The sequence below is a fragment of the Sinocyclocheilus grahami genome, unplaced genomic scaffold (assembly GCF_001515645.1).
Source record: "Sinocyclocheilus grahami isolate Dianchi unplaced genomic scaffold, SAMN03320097.WGS_v1.1 scaffold957.1, whole genome shotgun sequence".
NCBI classification, from domain to species: Eukaryota; Metazoa; Chordata; class Actinopteri; order Cypriniformes; family Cyprinidae; genus Sinocyclocheilus; species Sinocyclocheilus grahami.
In genome coordinates this window covers 19,153-34,164 of record NW_015506136.1, presented here as the reverse complement: position 1 = coordinate 34,164, position 15,012 = coordinate 19,153, and the positions used below count along the sequence as shown (strand labels likewise).

Genomic DNA, 15,012 nt, shown 5'->3' with positions numbered 1-15,012 from the left:
GCGAGCCGGTTGAAAATCGATTCAAATATGTGACGATTCAAATCGGTTGAGATACTAAACAAATCGCGATTCATTTAGGTGTAGGAGTTTATATGAATGCATGTCTGAGGGGAACTTACGGTCTTTAGAAAAGTTTAGATGGTATTTTTTCTTTTCATCTTGCCTCTGTATAACGCATATTAAAGTTCATAAATTCAGGGCTGCTTTGTTTACAGCGGAAACCAAGGAAACGCTTTAAGCGCCACCTGCTGGCAGAGAGTGAATCTGCATCTCGTTCAGCTCGTCTGCTGTTTCATGCAGATATTTTTATGTATAGTTTCACAAAACTGAAGTCAAACCATTCTGTTTTTGCTTCAAGTTTAGAAATTATACAATCTAATTCAGATTAAAAACTGCTCATGTTTGCATGTATGCAGCATCTTTGTTTGGATCAAGATTAAAATGCCGTGGTTGCCTCTTTTTTTTAAACGGAAAGAGCACAGACAAAGCCTTATTTTGTTTATATGAAGAGATTTATTTTATTTGTGTCAATGTAGTTGTTATTTACATTTACATTATATTTAAATTGTCACTTAGTAGACACTTTTATCCAAAGCGACTTACAAATGAGGATAACAGAAGCAATCAAAACCAACAAAAGAGCAGTAATATGCAAGTGCTATATTAGTGTTATATTTCAATTTCACAAAGAAATGTGCATTTTGTCCAAGCAATAATAAAACGACACATTTAATTTATAATTTGTCTTAAATCTCATTTTGTTAAAAAAAATAATAATCGTGAATCGAATCAAATCGTGAAATCAAATTGAGTGAATCGTTACATCCCTAGTCAGTACTGCACCTGATCAAGTCTGAATGATCATGGAAGGTAAAATAATGATCACAACTATTACATAATTTTAACCGTGCATGCCTAAGCCCATGCCAGTACAAAAAACAGCCCAAAGCAGAGCAATTACCATGTCCCAAATATGAAAATGTAATTTCCATCCCTAAAATACATATTTTACAGTCACTGTTATGCACATTTATCATAAACACAGCTCAAATGCTTCCTACTAGTTTGGCCCAAAACATTTAGCACAGTTTTATTACAGGTAGAATGCAAAATGTTTCAGTACAAGCATTTCAACCAAATGTAATTTATGCAATATTTCAAACCTTTAACCCACTGGGGAAAATCAACCCATGGCAACAGTTTAAAAGCAGCCCAATTTCGTGGAAAAAACAACAACAACCCTGCATCCAACACGAGCTGCCGAAGTCAGATTTGACTGATCACGGGTCAAAAGTAAGGAAAGATAACTGACAAGTTGTTGGAGGATTTGCTCCTCAACAGATCCTGAGCTTATTGACAAATATCTTTTATTGTAAGATGTGCTCCCTTTACACAGTGTGCACCTGCCGCGCCAGATCGCGAAATCGAAAGTGAACTCTGACTGTGAGCGCTCTTTCAAAAGGATTTAAATACCCCACATATTGATAGCGGTGCCCTAATGCGCGAAAATTATATACAATATTAGAATGTTTGAGGGAGCGGACACAAAAATCGCGGGAGCGGATGGGAGTATGCGGTAATGGTCAGAAATTCAGCGTGAGAGGGATCAACAAGCCCCGCGCTATCACACAGCTGTGCAGTCAGTCAGTGAGCAAAATTTACAAGGTTAAGGGCAAAAACCCTGGGGGCAGGGGATGGGTGGGGAACTCCGAGTCAACCACTGAACAGAAGTTTAGGAGACATGAGCAAAGCAAAAGGAATGGGTACAGAAAAAGCCATAATACTGACCTCTTCCATCAGTTTCTCCAGGGGATCTCCGTTCTTCCACAGGCTGCGCTGCACCCAGCTTATCACTTTTGAGTACAGTTTGCCATTACCTGGCAAGTTCAGGTTGTCCTCTAGCATAACCTCCAGCTATACAGACACAATTATATGATATTTGAGAGAGGCGGGGCATAGAGGACTTACAATAATGTAGAGTATTTGAAAAATAATGTGTTTTTTGAACATTAAAGCATTTCAACATATTCTGTTACACCAAATACACAAGATAATGATCTTTTAAAAAAGCATCATATGACCCCTTTAACTGCAAGGACAAACAATTGCAACATTACTTACAAAACACAAACTAGTGTTCTAGACCTAATACACTACATTTAATGTCTATACGTTTTTTTTTAAAGCATCCAGATAAAAACCCAGTTACTCAGTGTTTTTTTTATATTTCCGGGTTTAATGTTTGTTGAAGGCGCGAGACGGCACGCGCCACGCGCAGCGCGAGGAGGAACTGCTCTTTCTAGATTAAACCAGTCCCGCTGAAACAAACACACGTGACCTATGTAAATTCAAAACAACAGTCTGCAATATAAACATCACATTACAAGTCTGTAGTAGGTCCGCGGGTCCTCCATGTGACAAAGACAAGATACTATTTAATTATTGAGGTATCACATATTTATGTGAATAATGAATTAGAAATAAGTTACCTGGAAAGAGCCACCTGTATTGTTAAATGGTTAACGTTAGTCAAACGAGACGAACACTGCGTCATTTATTCACCCAAAAGTTTCCAGAACCCGGCCGACTTTCATTCTTCTGTGGAACTGAAAGAAAATGACATTTACTGTTACACCAAATACACAAAATAATGATCTTTTAAAAAAGCATCATATGACCCCTTTAACTGCAAGGACAAACAATTGCAACATTACTTACAAAACACAAACTAGTGTTCTAGACCTAATACACTACATTTAATGTCTATACGTTTTTTTTAAAGCATCCAGATAAAAACCCAGTTACTCAGTGTTTTTTTTATATTTCCGGGTTTAATGTTTGTTGAAGGCGCGAGACGGCACGCGCCACGCGCCACGCGCAGCGCGAGGAGGAACTGCTCTTTCTAGATTAAACCAGTCCCGCTGAAACAAACACACGTGACCTATGTAAATTCAAAACAACAGTCTGCAATATAAACATCACATTACAAGTCTGTAGTAGGTCCGCGGGTCATGTGACAAAGACAAGATACTATTTAATTATTGAGGTATCACATATTTATGTGAATAATGAATTAGAAATAAGTTACCTGGAAAGAGCCACCTGTATTGTTAAATGGTTAACGTTAGTTCAAACGAGACGAACACTGCGTCATTTATTCACCCAAAAGTTTCCAGAACCCGGCCGACTTTCATTCTTCTGTGGAACTGAAAGAAAATGACATTTTAGGCAGAACAACAGCCTCAGTCACTATTCGCTTTCAATGCGTCATTTTGCTTTACAATGAAATTAAACGGTGACTTGGGCTGTCGTTCTGCCTAAAACCTTTTCTAAAATGAAGGACATTTTTCTTCAGTTCTACAGAAAAATGAAAGCCAGTGACATTTGCTTTCTCCTTTCATCTTTATCTTAACTAACGTTACCTTTTCCAACGACAATCGGGCATCGCATTGTTTTAAACGGTCTGGGCGGTTAAAGTGCTATTCGTCTGTTTCAGAGATGCGGAATTACTCTCAACCGTTCACCAAAACAAACAGCCGTATGTCATCTGGATATAAAACTGAATATCTTATTTTCCCGAGAATCAAGCTGTAGGACAAACGCTCAACAGCAAACAGACACTAAAAGCATTGCTTCTCCTCAAACAACACAAACAGCTTCACGAGCTCGACTAACTTTAACAATATAACCTGCTTTCATTTTCAAACACAACCCAAGTTAAATGTCTTACCGATTTCCTTTGTCCGTTTAGGATGAAAAACATAATTTCTACTTAGAAAAAAAAGTAACGTTAGTTATCAATCAAAGAACCGCCGTTTAGGAAATGTACCAAGCGACTCCGAAGTGCGCGCGCTCAGCTATGCTGCGTCACTAATGACGACAGCACGATGGGCGGGGCAAATAATGCAGCCTATCTCTAACTTGCACACAATACGACACTTTACAAGTAAAATAAATGTTTCTAAAGAAAAAGATGAATTAGTGTACCTGGATCTATATAAAAAGAAACGCGTCGCTTGTGTGAATATCACCAGCCATTATTCAGTTGAATCACTGTAGCCCAGTTCTTGCCCCGCAGCAGCCAGAACACAGTGCAGTTCATTCATGCAAAACAGATGTGTGCCGACACTGTCTGTATACATATTTTAGGCCTACACCTTGGAGCTGGAGCGAATGCTTGGGGGTTTATGATAGTGTTGTGTCATTTATAGGCCTATCTTTTGTAATCTCAAAAGTAATGAATAAATAGGCCTAGATAATACAAAAAAATCAATAAATATGTATGCAAAGATATCGCAAGATTTAAAAAAAATCTGATAAATCAATTATTTATACACTGTGGTCTACTGAGATGTCTTTCTGCTTTGTCAATCATGATGCTACCTGCAACATTAACCCTAAATTATTTTCAAGTATATCTATAATTAAGTCCCAGAATCTTTCTCTCTCTCTCTAGTCTTTGTTAAAAAGATCAAGGTTTATGGTCATTCTTTTTCAGTGCACAAGTTCACTTCAGATAGGAGGCAAACTTATGCAGTTTGATAAACACAGAAAATAAAGTCTATAATGAAGAAGACTGTATTGTGTGTCGCTTCATAAGAAATACGTATTAAATAGATGCCATATTTCCCGTGATGTAATTTTGCAATTTGTTCCATTTCCTCTGTGGAGATGTGTATTATGTAACCACCTCGTCACTGGCACAACTGAAGTGCCTCCACCTCAGCCTGCTGTCTCCATGGTTTCCAGCCACTTAGAAAAAGAACCATGAATATGTAGACAGACGTGCCTCCTCCTGCCCTCCTTATGGATCCTCTGTGCAAACTGTTGTTCAGTTGAGCATGGCTTACATAACGCACTCTGCTGAACATGGTTTGACAACATAAGTAATTTTCACAAGTCAAATTCAGTTTGATGTATTTGATGAATACATTTTAATTTTATGAATACATTGTAATTTTATTGATTTATTTTATTTTGATCAAATATATTGGCATTTTATTTCTAAATGTCTTGCCATTACTTGTCACCTTAAACTGTTTACTTGAACTTGACTGTGTGTGACAATTGTCTCTGAAGCTGGTTTGGAAGTGATAATCATTATGAAAAGTGCTATACAAATCAATTTCATTTAATTTAAATTGTAAAGCTTCATTTTCTTCCTAATATTGCCATAATTCTAATTAAGGTAGTAGTAATAATAATAATAATAATGTATTATACCTTTAGTAGAATGCTAAACAAGTCTTTTTTTATTAAAAAAAAACCAGTGTCACACGATCCTTCAGAAATCATTCTAATATGCTGATTTATAGTCGGTGTTGGAAATAGTTTTGCTGGTAATATTTTTTGCAACCTGTGATACTTTTTTTCAGGATTCTTTGCTAAATAAATGCTAAAAAGAACAATGTCTATTCAAAATTTTCTGTTACAATATACACTACTATTCAAAAGTTTGGGGTCAGTAAATTTTTTCTTTCTTTTCTTTAAAAAAAAATTTAATTAATACTTTTATTGTTAAATGGATAAAAAGTGATAGTTAAGACTATGTTGTTAGAAAAGATTTCTATTTTGAATAAATGCTGTTCTTCTGAACTTTTTATTCATGAAAGAATCAAAGAAAAAAAGTATCACAGGTTCCAAAAAAATATTAAGCAGTGCAGTTTCAACACTGATAATAAATCAGCATATTAGAATGATTTCTGAAGGATCACTGAAGGAGTAATGGCTGATGATAATTCAGTGCTGCATCACAGAAATAAATTATATTTTTAAGTATATTAAAATAGGAAACCAATATTAGAAACTGCAATAATATTTTACAATATTACTGTTTTTTCTGTATTTTTGGTTAAATAAATACAGCCTTGATGAGCATAAGAGATCCCAAACTTTTGAACAGCAGTGTGTGTGTATGAATATGAATATATATATATATGTAAATTTTTTAATTAATAATTTTTAATATATAATTTTGTAATTACATTTGATATATTTTAAGATGCGGATAAATACTCACAAAGAGATGCATTTTCAGCTGTCTCTTTAATATGGTCAGGGACTCTGCATTGTTTTATTTTTTATATTGTTTATACTTTCACATTTTAGTAAAATTTATGGCAATCTTGTGTCATTTTATTAGTTTTTGTTTTCGATACCATGGACTTGTCAGACCATTGTCACTGAGGTATGTTGACATTTAAATCAGCTTTTTGTAAATGTTGGTGGTAATAATATATCCAGAAAAAAAAATACTGACAAAAAACCCCTTGTCATTGCCCTTTACTGGGAAGAAGTAAAACTGGCAGATTTCCAGGTGATTCTTATCAGCAGTCAGTACCTTTCTGGTAGTCATACCTGATATCAATAAATAACTGTTTGTGATCAAATATACAAGTAGGTCTTCTTTTTTGGGAACAGACCTAAATCTTTTAATCCTTTTCTTTGAAATCCTGGTTTGGATTATTTGAATTGCATTTGAATGCAATCAGCACCGTATCTTGCTGTATTGTGTAAGAGTGTATATTTAATTCATAGTTATCCACCCACTCCTGCTCTGGTTCTCAGTCTTAGACATCAGGAATGCCATATCTCTTCTCTCTATAATATTTTTTGGATGCATTGGTTTCCGAGAAACCAAAATAAACAGTGTACATTGTGTTATTGATTTCTGTTAGGCCTTTATTGCTCTGGATCAATGACCTGGAATAAGGAGAGCTTCATTCCCATGAAATCACAAACCCAATAAATCTAAATAACTTCTTTATCAATATTTCCAAAGGACATTCACTCCAAATATATTATCATTGATCTTTGAACTTGTCACATGATGCCACTTCTTTTGACCCACATGTAAATGAGATATAAGAATTTTACGTCTTCAAAATACAGTGTAAATAATTGCAAAGGAAACAGCGCCCCCATGTGACTGATATGAAAAGCCCTAAGCGAAATAACATCACAGTGCATATTTTGGCTAAAAAAATGAACTCGCCCTCAGGTCATTCAACATGACGATGAGTTTGTTTCTTTGAATAGATTTGGAGAAATTTAGAATTGCATCACTTGCTCACCAGTGGATTCTCTGCAGTGAATGGGTGCAGAAATGGGTTCTCTCAGAATGAGAGTCCAAACTGATTAAAAACATCACAACAATCTACAAGTTACCCACATGACTCCAGATCATCAATTAATGTCTTCTGAAGTGAAAAGCTGCGTGTCTGTAAGAAACAAATCCATGGTTAAGATGCTCTTTTACTTCAGTTGGTTTCTGGCTAAAACCAAAAGTCCTCTCTCAATAATATTGCTTTCTCCAGTGAAAAAGTCGTCTTGCCTGAATCAGGAGAGAAATATGTACAGGTTAAACACCGTTAACAAGCGAAAACCGTCCAAAACGGTTCTAAACAAATATGTTGGTTGAGGACAACAGGGGATGGACACTGGAGGAATGGATTTTGTTGGATAGTTTTGGATTTTTTTATTTATTTTTCATTTTCATTATTATTATTGTAAATAGGTCGTTTAATTTAATTTTTATTTATTTTAGTTTCAGTTATTTTAGCACATCATTAAATTAAAATAAAATGAGAAATGTTGCCTTGACAACAAGCTATAATTAAATGAAGTTTTTTTTTATTTTTAATTTCTTTTATTTTATATAAAATGCATTCTTTTAGAGAACTACAGACCGGTTTCCCTTCTACCTTTCATTGCAAAAACACTTGAACGAGTTATGTTCAACCAAGTCTCAGCCTTTCTCACACAGAACAATCTCCTGGACAGCAACCAATCTCCAGCCACTTCTATCAAACCTCTACAATTAATCCAAAATGCAGCTGCAAGATTAATCTTTAATGAGCTGAAAAGAATGCACGTCACGCCTCTGTTCATTAATTTGCACTGGCTACCAGTAGATGCTCGCATAAAATTCAAGGCATTAATGTTTTCCTACAAAACCACCACTGGCTCTGCACCCCTTTACCTAAATTCATTACTTCAGAGTTATGTGCCCTCTAGAAGCTTGCGCTGTGTAAGTGAATGATGCATTATTGTGCCATCTCAAAGAGGCACAAAATCACTTTCACAGACTTTTTCATTAACTGTTCCCTCCTGGTGGAATGACCTTCCCAAATCAATCCGAGCAGCTGAGTCCTTAACCATCTTCAAGAAATGACTAAAAACACATCTGTTCCACCTTTATTTGACCCTCTAACTCTAACACTTTCTATTCTATTTTAATTCTACTTTATATTTATCTTTAAAAAAAAAAATCTTTATTTAAAAAAAAAACCCAACAAAAAAACAAAAACTAGCTTTCTATTTTTTCTATTCTATCTACTTGTTTTTCGTTGTGTGTGTGTATAATATATATATACCCTTGCTACGTGTACTGCGTTAGTCTAACCGAGACTTGTCATTTGCACTTATTTATTGTCGCTCTTTTGTTAGTTTTGACTGCTTTTATTGTCCTCATTTGTAAGTCGCTTTGGATAAAAGCGTCTGCTAAATGTAAAATATAATGGAAATGTTTTTTTTTTTAATGGTTTCAATTTTAATGAACTATAATAACAGTCACACTGCAGACAAACATCTCTCATGCACCTTAAACAGGCCTTTAGGTTTGCATAATCTACAAATGAGTCTACAAAGTTGGAAAAGAAGTGACAAAGTTTGTATTCATTTCATTTATTTTTCAAAAGGACCATAAGATATAAAAGGAATATTTTATAAGGCAGTTGGTAAACCAGTTAATAATTTTTGCACTTAACCATATGATTGACTGGTGTGATGCAAACACAACATTCACTTGGAATCGTAAATGAACAAGTGGAGACTTCCTAGGGTTGTTTATGTATGGCTTCAAGTATGGCAAAAACAAGCAGACCACAGTGGAAGCAAAATTCTCCATCGCAGCTTGAGTGCTAGCTGTGTGTTTGGTGGGAATTATGAGCCTACACAAACACTTGTGTGTCTCAGAGGTTAGCTATATCATCAGCACCTGACATAAAGTCTGAGTTCAAGGTACATGTTGATGTCAATCATGTTCTACAACTGCTAACATCTAATACAGTTCAAAAATGCTGTGATCAAAATATACATAAGCTTTTGTTGGACAATCTAATAATACTCAGCGTTATAAAAAATTAAACTCATCGTTTTTGTAGGGAGTACAAAAACACACTAGTATTCATCAACAATTATGACAATAAAAACGTTTTTGGCAACTTAAGAAAAGTTATTCCCGTTTTTGTTTCTTAAAACGTGATCCGGTAGGATATGAAACCAAAGAGATGCTAGAAACGGCATTATTTACTGAAGGGACTGTGGAGGAAAATAAGAAATTCTGATCACAAGAAATTGAGTTGGAAAGCACAGGTGTTCATATAAGGCTAGATTCAACAACCAGCTCTGACCTTATATAGAATGCAATGCAAGTAGGAAATAGCAAATACTGATGTTGGCATGTTTAATAGACCAACTCTGATTATGTTTTAAAAAGAAGAGAGTGTAATGTAAGAATCCTACGAACTAAAGCTTGATCACCTTCTTAAAGGGCTAGTTCACACAAAAATGAAAACGCTGTCATCTTAATGTGTTTGACTTTCTTTCCTCTGTTTAACACAAAAGAAAACATGGAACGTGGTTTGGACTTCAAAATATCTTCTTTTATGTTCCAGTGATACAGTTTTTGAACAACATGTGGCTGAGTAAACGATGACATAACTTTCATTTTTGGGTGGACTATCCCTTTGAGTAAAACAAAAAAACAACTCCAGAGTAGCATCACATACCACTGCGAAGATTGAGTCATGTAATTGCATGTACTGTTTGTTCTGTTTTTTGAGACTTTACATCAGGACAGGTATGAGAATGTGAAGTATGTGAAGTGGACGAGTAAAGAGACGTTTCCTTTGATAGTAGCTAAAATGTCTGTGCTTAATATCTACTGAGGTCAACAATAACATTTTCTCATCACCGTTCTATTAACATAGATCCAAGGTGCTTATCTTCACTACAAGAAATCCAAATGACACTGTAATGTTTGATCGTTTAAAAAAAAAAGAAAAAAAAAAAAAAAGGTGAGTGACTGGACATCCTCCAAAGTTTGGCAGTGTGGGAAACCAGAAACCAGACCACGAGGGGTTGTGCCAGCAAGTCCCTCCGCCAACCCTTCCTCGGTGCTGAAGTTTACACAGTCTTCCTGGCCGTGAGCACTCTGACGATGGAGCCCACACCTCCAGCTGAGAGAGCCTATACAGACAGAGAACGACAGAATTTGGGTTTGCAATGGTCCTATGTGACACCATTCCAAGATATCCTATATCCTAAAGATTTTCATCTTTAGGTGAACTATTCCTTTAAAGGTGACATATCATGAAAATCAGACTTTTCCAGGTTTTAAGTGCTATAATCAGGTCCCTGGTGCATCTACCAACCAAGGAAACGTGAAAAAAATTGACCCAGTAACTTTGTTTTGGTAAGCCGTTTTCTGCAAGCATCTGAGAAAACGAGCACCTCAGATTGCACTCCCTTTGTGACGTGGAAAAGGGATCTCATTATAATATTACCGCCCCTTAATCTGTAAGTTTCCACCCACGGTGCCGTCATTTTGATTTCGCAATCGACAACGGTGTACTAGTTCTAATACCATGGCGAAAGTTTGAGCAAAACATGCTAACTGTTCTGTCTTTGGCTGCACAGACGAGCACAGAACACTATTTAGAGTCCCAGCCTCAGAGGAGACAAGAGAGCAGTGCATTTATTGATTTATTTACTGTATATTGCTGCTGCGTGTGCTTCGGACGTGTGCGCTCAGAAAACTGTATATCTGAAGTTTAAACTCATATGGTTTAAAACGCATGATTTCAGCGCCATAAACATGATAATCAGAACCAAAACAGATGTTTTTTAGCAGGTCCGAGCTGTAATGGCGCAGCTCTATTCTGGAAAAGGGGGCGGGGAGCAGCAGCTCATTTGCATTTAAAGACACAGGCACGAAAAACAGCGTGTTTCTGCTTCCACTCAAAATAGACATTTTCAAAATAATCTAAATAAATGATCTGTGGAGTATTTTGAGCTGAAACAACACAGACATATTTTGGGGACACCAGAAACTTATATTACATATTGTAAAAAGGGGCATTTTTTACAAGAAATATAATTACCTTTTCATGCCACTGCAGTAGGATGGCACTGCTGTTGTCTGAGGGTCTTTCAAAGCCTCTGTAGATGTATTTCATTAGGAGATCAACTCCAGTCTTATCCAGAGACTGAACAGCCTTTTCTAAATCACTAGTCTTGAAAGAGCTCAGCACTTTCAACACGAGGCCTTCAGTCTGTTCCTGCAAACACACACACAAAATGAACTACCCTTGAAAACATATCATGAATCCATTCATATGAGATGTTTATACACTTTTAATACACTTCTAATCCTATATGGCCATCTAAATAAGTGAATTTTAAGTAAATATAAAAATGTAAATGTGAAGTTTACACAAACATTAATAATATTTATAATATATACATAATATAAAAAAACATTAGAAAAGAAGGTCCAAGGTAGGGATATGCCGGTATCAAATTTTCATGTTGCGATTAATTGCTAATGCTTTTATCACGGTATATGGAATAATCATGATATTGAAATTTAGTTTAAAAAAAGTGCTGTCATAATACAGAATAACAGGTTTAATAACTTTTTCTTATAACAAAAATAACTGAACATTTAAATGCAATAAAGCAATTACAGAAAAATTTATAAAGTTAAAAGTTTTACACAGATTAAAGTGCAAAAGAACTATAAAGACCAATAGGTATCACTTTACAATAAGACCTCATTAGTTAACCTTAGTTAATGCATTAATATTCACAATGAGCTATAGCTACATTTGCTACAGAAGTTATTAATCTTTGTTTAAAATATACAAGTCTTAGTTCATGTTAGCTCATTAAACAACAAAGTTGCAACTTTCTTTATTAATTATATATTAATATATTCATGAAGGTTCAGAAAATGTTTTCATTGACAGTTTGTTAACTAATGAATTAACTGATGTTAACTAACATGTTAAGCCCTAATGTTGTGACCGAACAATAAAGAATCAAAACACTTTCAAACAATATCTAGGGCATGTTGTAGTCCAGATTAAAATGTAAAAAATAGTTTGAAAATGAATAGCCTATTAAGTTTATACATTTAAGTATTTGGTATCAAATACACAAATCTGAATGGCTGTTTAAATCATTTAAACACCTTTCAGAAACAGAAAGTAGTGCAGCTACTTTGTTTACAGGGTTTCCGGAGTAACGGCTGCATTTAAATAAATAATTATTATTTCTGCAGTTTAGCCCATCTGCTGTCAGAGAGTGAAAGTGCGCTTTCATCCAGAGCGTCTCTCACATGTTCCGCCATGCGCTTCTCGTCCGCACTTATTTACATCAGAGTTCGCACGGGTCATACAGCTGTGTTGTGCATTTTGACCAGTTGATGGGAAAAGTATTCTTAAAATGCATTCAAAATTCTGAATAATTTAGAATATATAATTATTCATGGTATTTAGAAGTGCCCACAATAATTATATCGTGCATATTCATTACCGTGATATACCGCATTACCGAATACCGGCACAAGTCTAGTCCTAGGCACTTCTTCTTTTAGCTTTTTTCTTTTCTTTTGCTAAATTAACTTGTTTTAGCTGGTCTTTAGCTTTTAAACCGAAACTGTTCAAACGTCAAGCTTTTAAATCTACTTCAAACTTTCTGGCTAAGCTTTTTCAAGCCAACTTAAAGTGTGTCTACAAACTTTTTTTATCTAGTTATTGTTTAGGCTGTTTCCTGTTGTAAAGTACTGATCAACTTATGTTGTTTTCTATGTTGTTGGTGCTACATGAATAAAATTGCCACGACATAATATTTTATCCATGTCATTTTACTCTGTGCAATACTTGTTTTCAAAGCCTTAAAAATACATATTTTGCTATTTGTTAATTTTCAAAGCCTTAAAAATACATATTTTGCTATTTGTTAATTTTCAAAGCCTTAAAAATACATATTTTGCTATTTGTTAATTTTCAAAGCCTTAAAAATACATATTTTGTTATTTGTTAATTTTCAAAGCCTTAAAAATACATATTTTGCTATTTGTTAATTTTCAAAGCCTTAAAAATACATATTTTGTTATTTGTTAATTGTCAAAGCTTAAAAAAATACATATTTTGTTATTTGTTAATTGTCAAAGCTTAAAAAAATACATATTTTGTTATTTGTTAATTTTCAAAGCCTCAAAAAAATACATATTTTGTTATTTGTTAATTTTCAAAGCCTCAAAAAATACATATTTTGTTATTTGTTAATTTTCAAAGCCTCAAAAAATACATATTTTGTTATTTGTTAATTGAGAAGAAATATCTCAATTAAATTAACTGTCAATTAATTGTTTCCAGCCCCAACAAAATGTTCAGTATTTGTACTTTCAGTATTTCCATGACTTTCAAGGGAACCTTAGCAAATATCTAAAGGGGCCTCAAGATGACTTACAATTATTTAAAATGAAAACAAAAATCATAAACTAAAAAACAAAAACCTACATATTTTTTAAATTCAATTCCCCCCCTCAACAACTGCTTTTTTTTTTTCCTTTGAAGAACCAGGCATCCCACATTCTTGGAAAACATAAACGAAGCAGATCTTTTTCAAGAAAGATCATTTTGAAAATACAGATATAGTTCATAGCTAAGCTGAGCTCTAAAATATTTTATCAGGTAGCAATTGCGAATACATTTTTTTTCATCATTAATCCCAATCCAGTAAATCCTGAACAAGGACCACTGGCGGAGGATGATCATGCTAAAAGTTTTACATAACTGATACGTTAGATCAGGGGTGCCCAAAGTCGGTCCTGGAAGTCCGGTGTCCTGCAGAGTTTAGCTCCAACCCCAATCAAACACACCTGAACCAGCTAATCAAGGACTTATAGGCATGCTAGAAACTTAAAGGCAGGTGTGTTGAGGCAAGTTGGAGCTAAACTCTGCAGGACACCGGCCCTCCAGGACCGACTTTGGGCACCCCTGCGTTAGATACTTCACTCACCTTCACATTCTGGTTCTTGGTGTTGATGGGTGGATTCTTCAGCACTGCCTGCAGAGCTCCCATCAGGTTCCCTGTATCATGCACTAAGGAAAACCGCAGGACGCCAGAAATCTCATCTAGCCACGAATAACATTCACTCTTCAATTATCACTACTCATAAATTAAAAAGGTTATCGGAAAGGACATATCAGAAGGTGTGAGGAATTAAAAAGAACCCGTGCAACCGGAAGCCGGTGGCATCCGGAAGTGTTTCTACAGCAACCTCATTCTAAGTAATTGCCACATCTACAAGATACAGCTTCACGTGTTGCACTTTAAACATTATAGCCGTAATTCAGCGGGTTTAAAAGAACCTAAAGACTGGGATCCGCAGTGCAAACACTGTGAAATGCGCAGATCCTAAATGAATGAAGTGACTGACTAACGTTACCACGCCCATGTCTGGACAACAGGTCCGAAATAATCTAGTATAGCAATTCAACGCCAACATATCAAGCGCTTTCAGAAAACGACTAATCAAAATACAATACTGCAAGTAAGCAGGAAATCTATGGAAAGTAACAGTAAAAGGCATGGGACTGAAAGGATATGATCTGATGAGAGAATCCACCTCAGCCTCATCCGGACCTAGTTGATTTTCTCCACCGTCCTCCTCGTCGACGAACTTGTTTTCGTCGTACTCATCCACATCAACCTTTCTGAATCGATCGGACACTGTGTTCTTCGACATGGCTGGTGTGATCAATCAATCAGAAGATGTCAGTTTATAGAGAATAGTCCCAGCACTTACAGGAAGAAGCTCGGTGCTTGTTGACTTCCGCATAGAACGCCCCCTAGTGTCAGTGGCGGGAATTACACCCTACACGTGTCGTCTCGTGCCAAACTCTAGCCGGTGTTGTGCCGAATTCCGACTCCTGCCGG

At 35.5% G+C, this 15,012-nt stretch overlaps 2 protein-coding genes across 2 annotated transcripts in view; both read right to left on the bottom strand.

Annotated features, from left to right (window-relative positions):
- The window catches only part of LOC107564719 (influenza virus NS1A-binding protein homolog B-like), a 12,529-nt gene extending 10,115 nt beyond the window's left edge, over positions 1–2,414 (bottom strand). Inside the window, exons 1-2 of the mRNA XM_016249866.1 lie at positions 2,385–2,414; positions 1,789–1,914 (exon numbers count right to left, since the gene is read on the bottom strand). Of these exons, the coding sequence (XP_016105352.1) occupies positions 1,789–1,914; positions 2,385–2,414 (156 nt within the window). The remainder of the gene's footprint in view (positions 1–1,788; positions 1,915–2,384) is intronic.
- A 7,657-nt stretch (positions 2,415–10,071) lies between these two features.
- On the bottom strand, positions 10,072–14,948 carry LOC107564704 (actin-related protein 2/3 complex subunit 5-like). The gene is made up of 4 exons (XM_016249838.1): positions 14,682–14,948; positions 14,092–14,164; positions 11,166–11,342; positions 10,072–10,251 (listed from the first exon to the last, which is right to left on the bottom strand). The coding sequence occupies exons 1-4, from the start codon at positions 14,819–14,821 to the stop codon at positions 10,189–10,191; spliced, it is 453 nt and encodes a 150-aa protein (XP_016105324.1). The 5' UTR covers positions 14,822–14,948; the 3' UTR covers positions 10,072–10,188.
- Positions 14,949–15,012: the final 64 nt, after the last annotated feature.

Coding starts and splice junctions, on each gene's coding strand:
- LOC107564704 (XM_016249838.1), bottom strand. CDS start 14,821: ATGTCGAAGAACACAGTGTCCGATCGATTCAGAAAGGTTGATGTGGAT. Junction 11,343..14,091: donor CCAAGAACCAGAATGTGAAG/GTGAGTGAAGTA, acceptor GTGTGTTTGCAG/GAACAGACTGAAGGCCTCGT. Junction 10,252..11,165: donor TACTGCAGTGGCATGAAAAG/GTAATTATATTT, acceptor CTGTCTGTATAG/GCTCTCTCAGCTGGAGGTGT.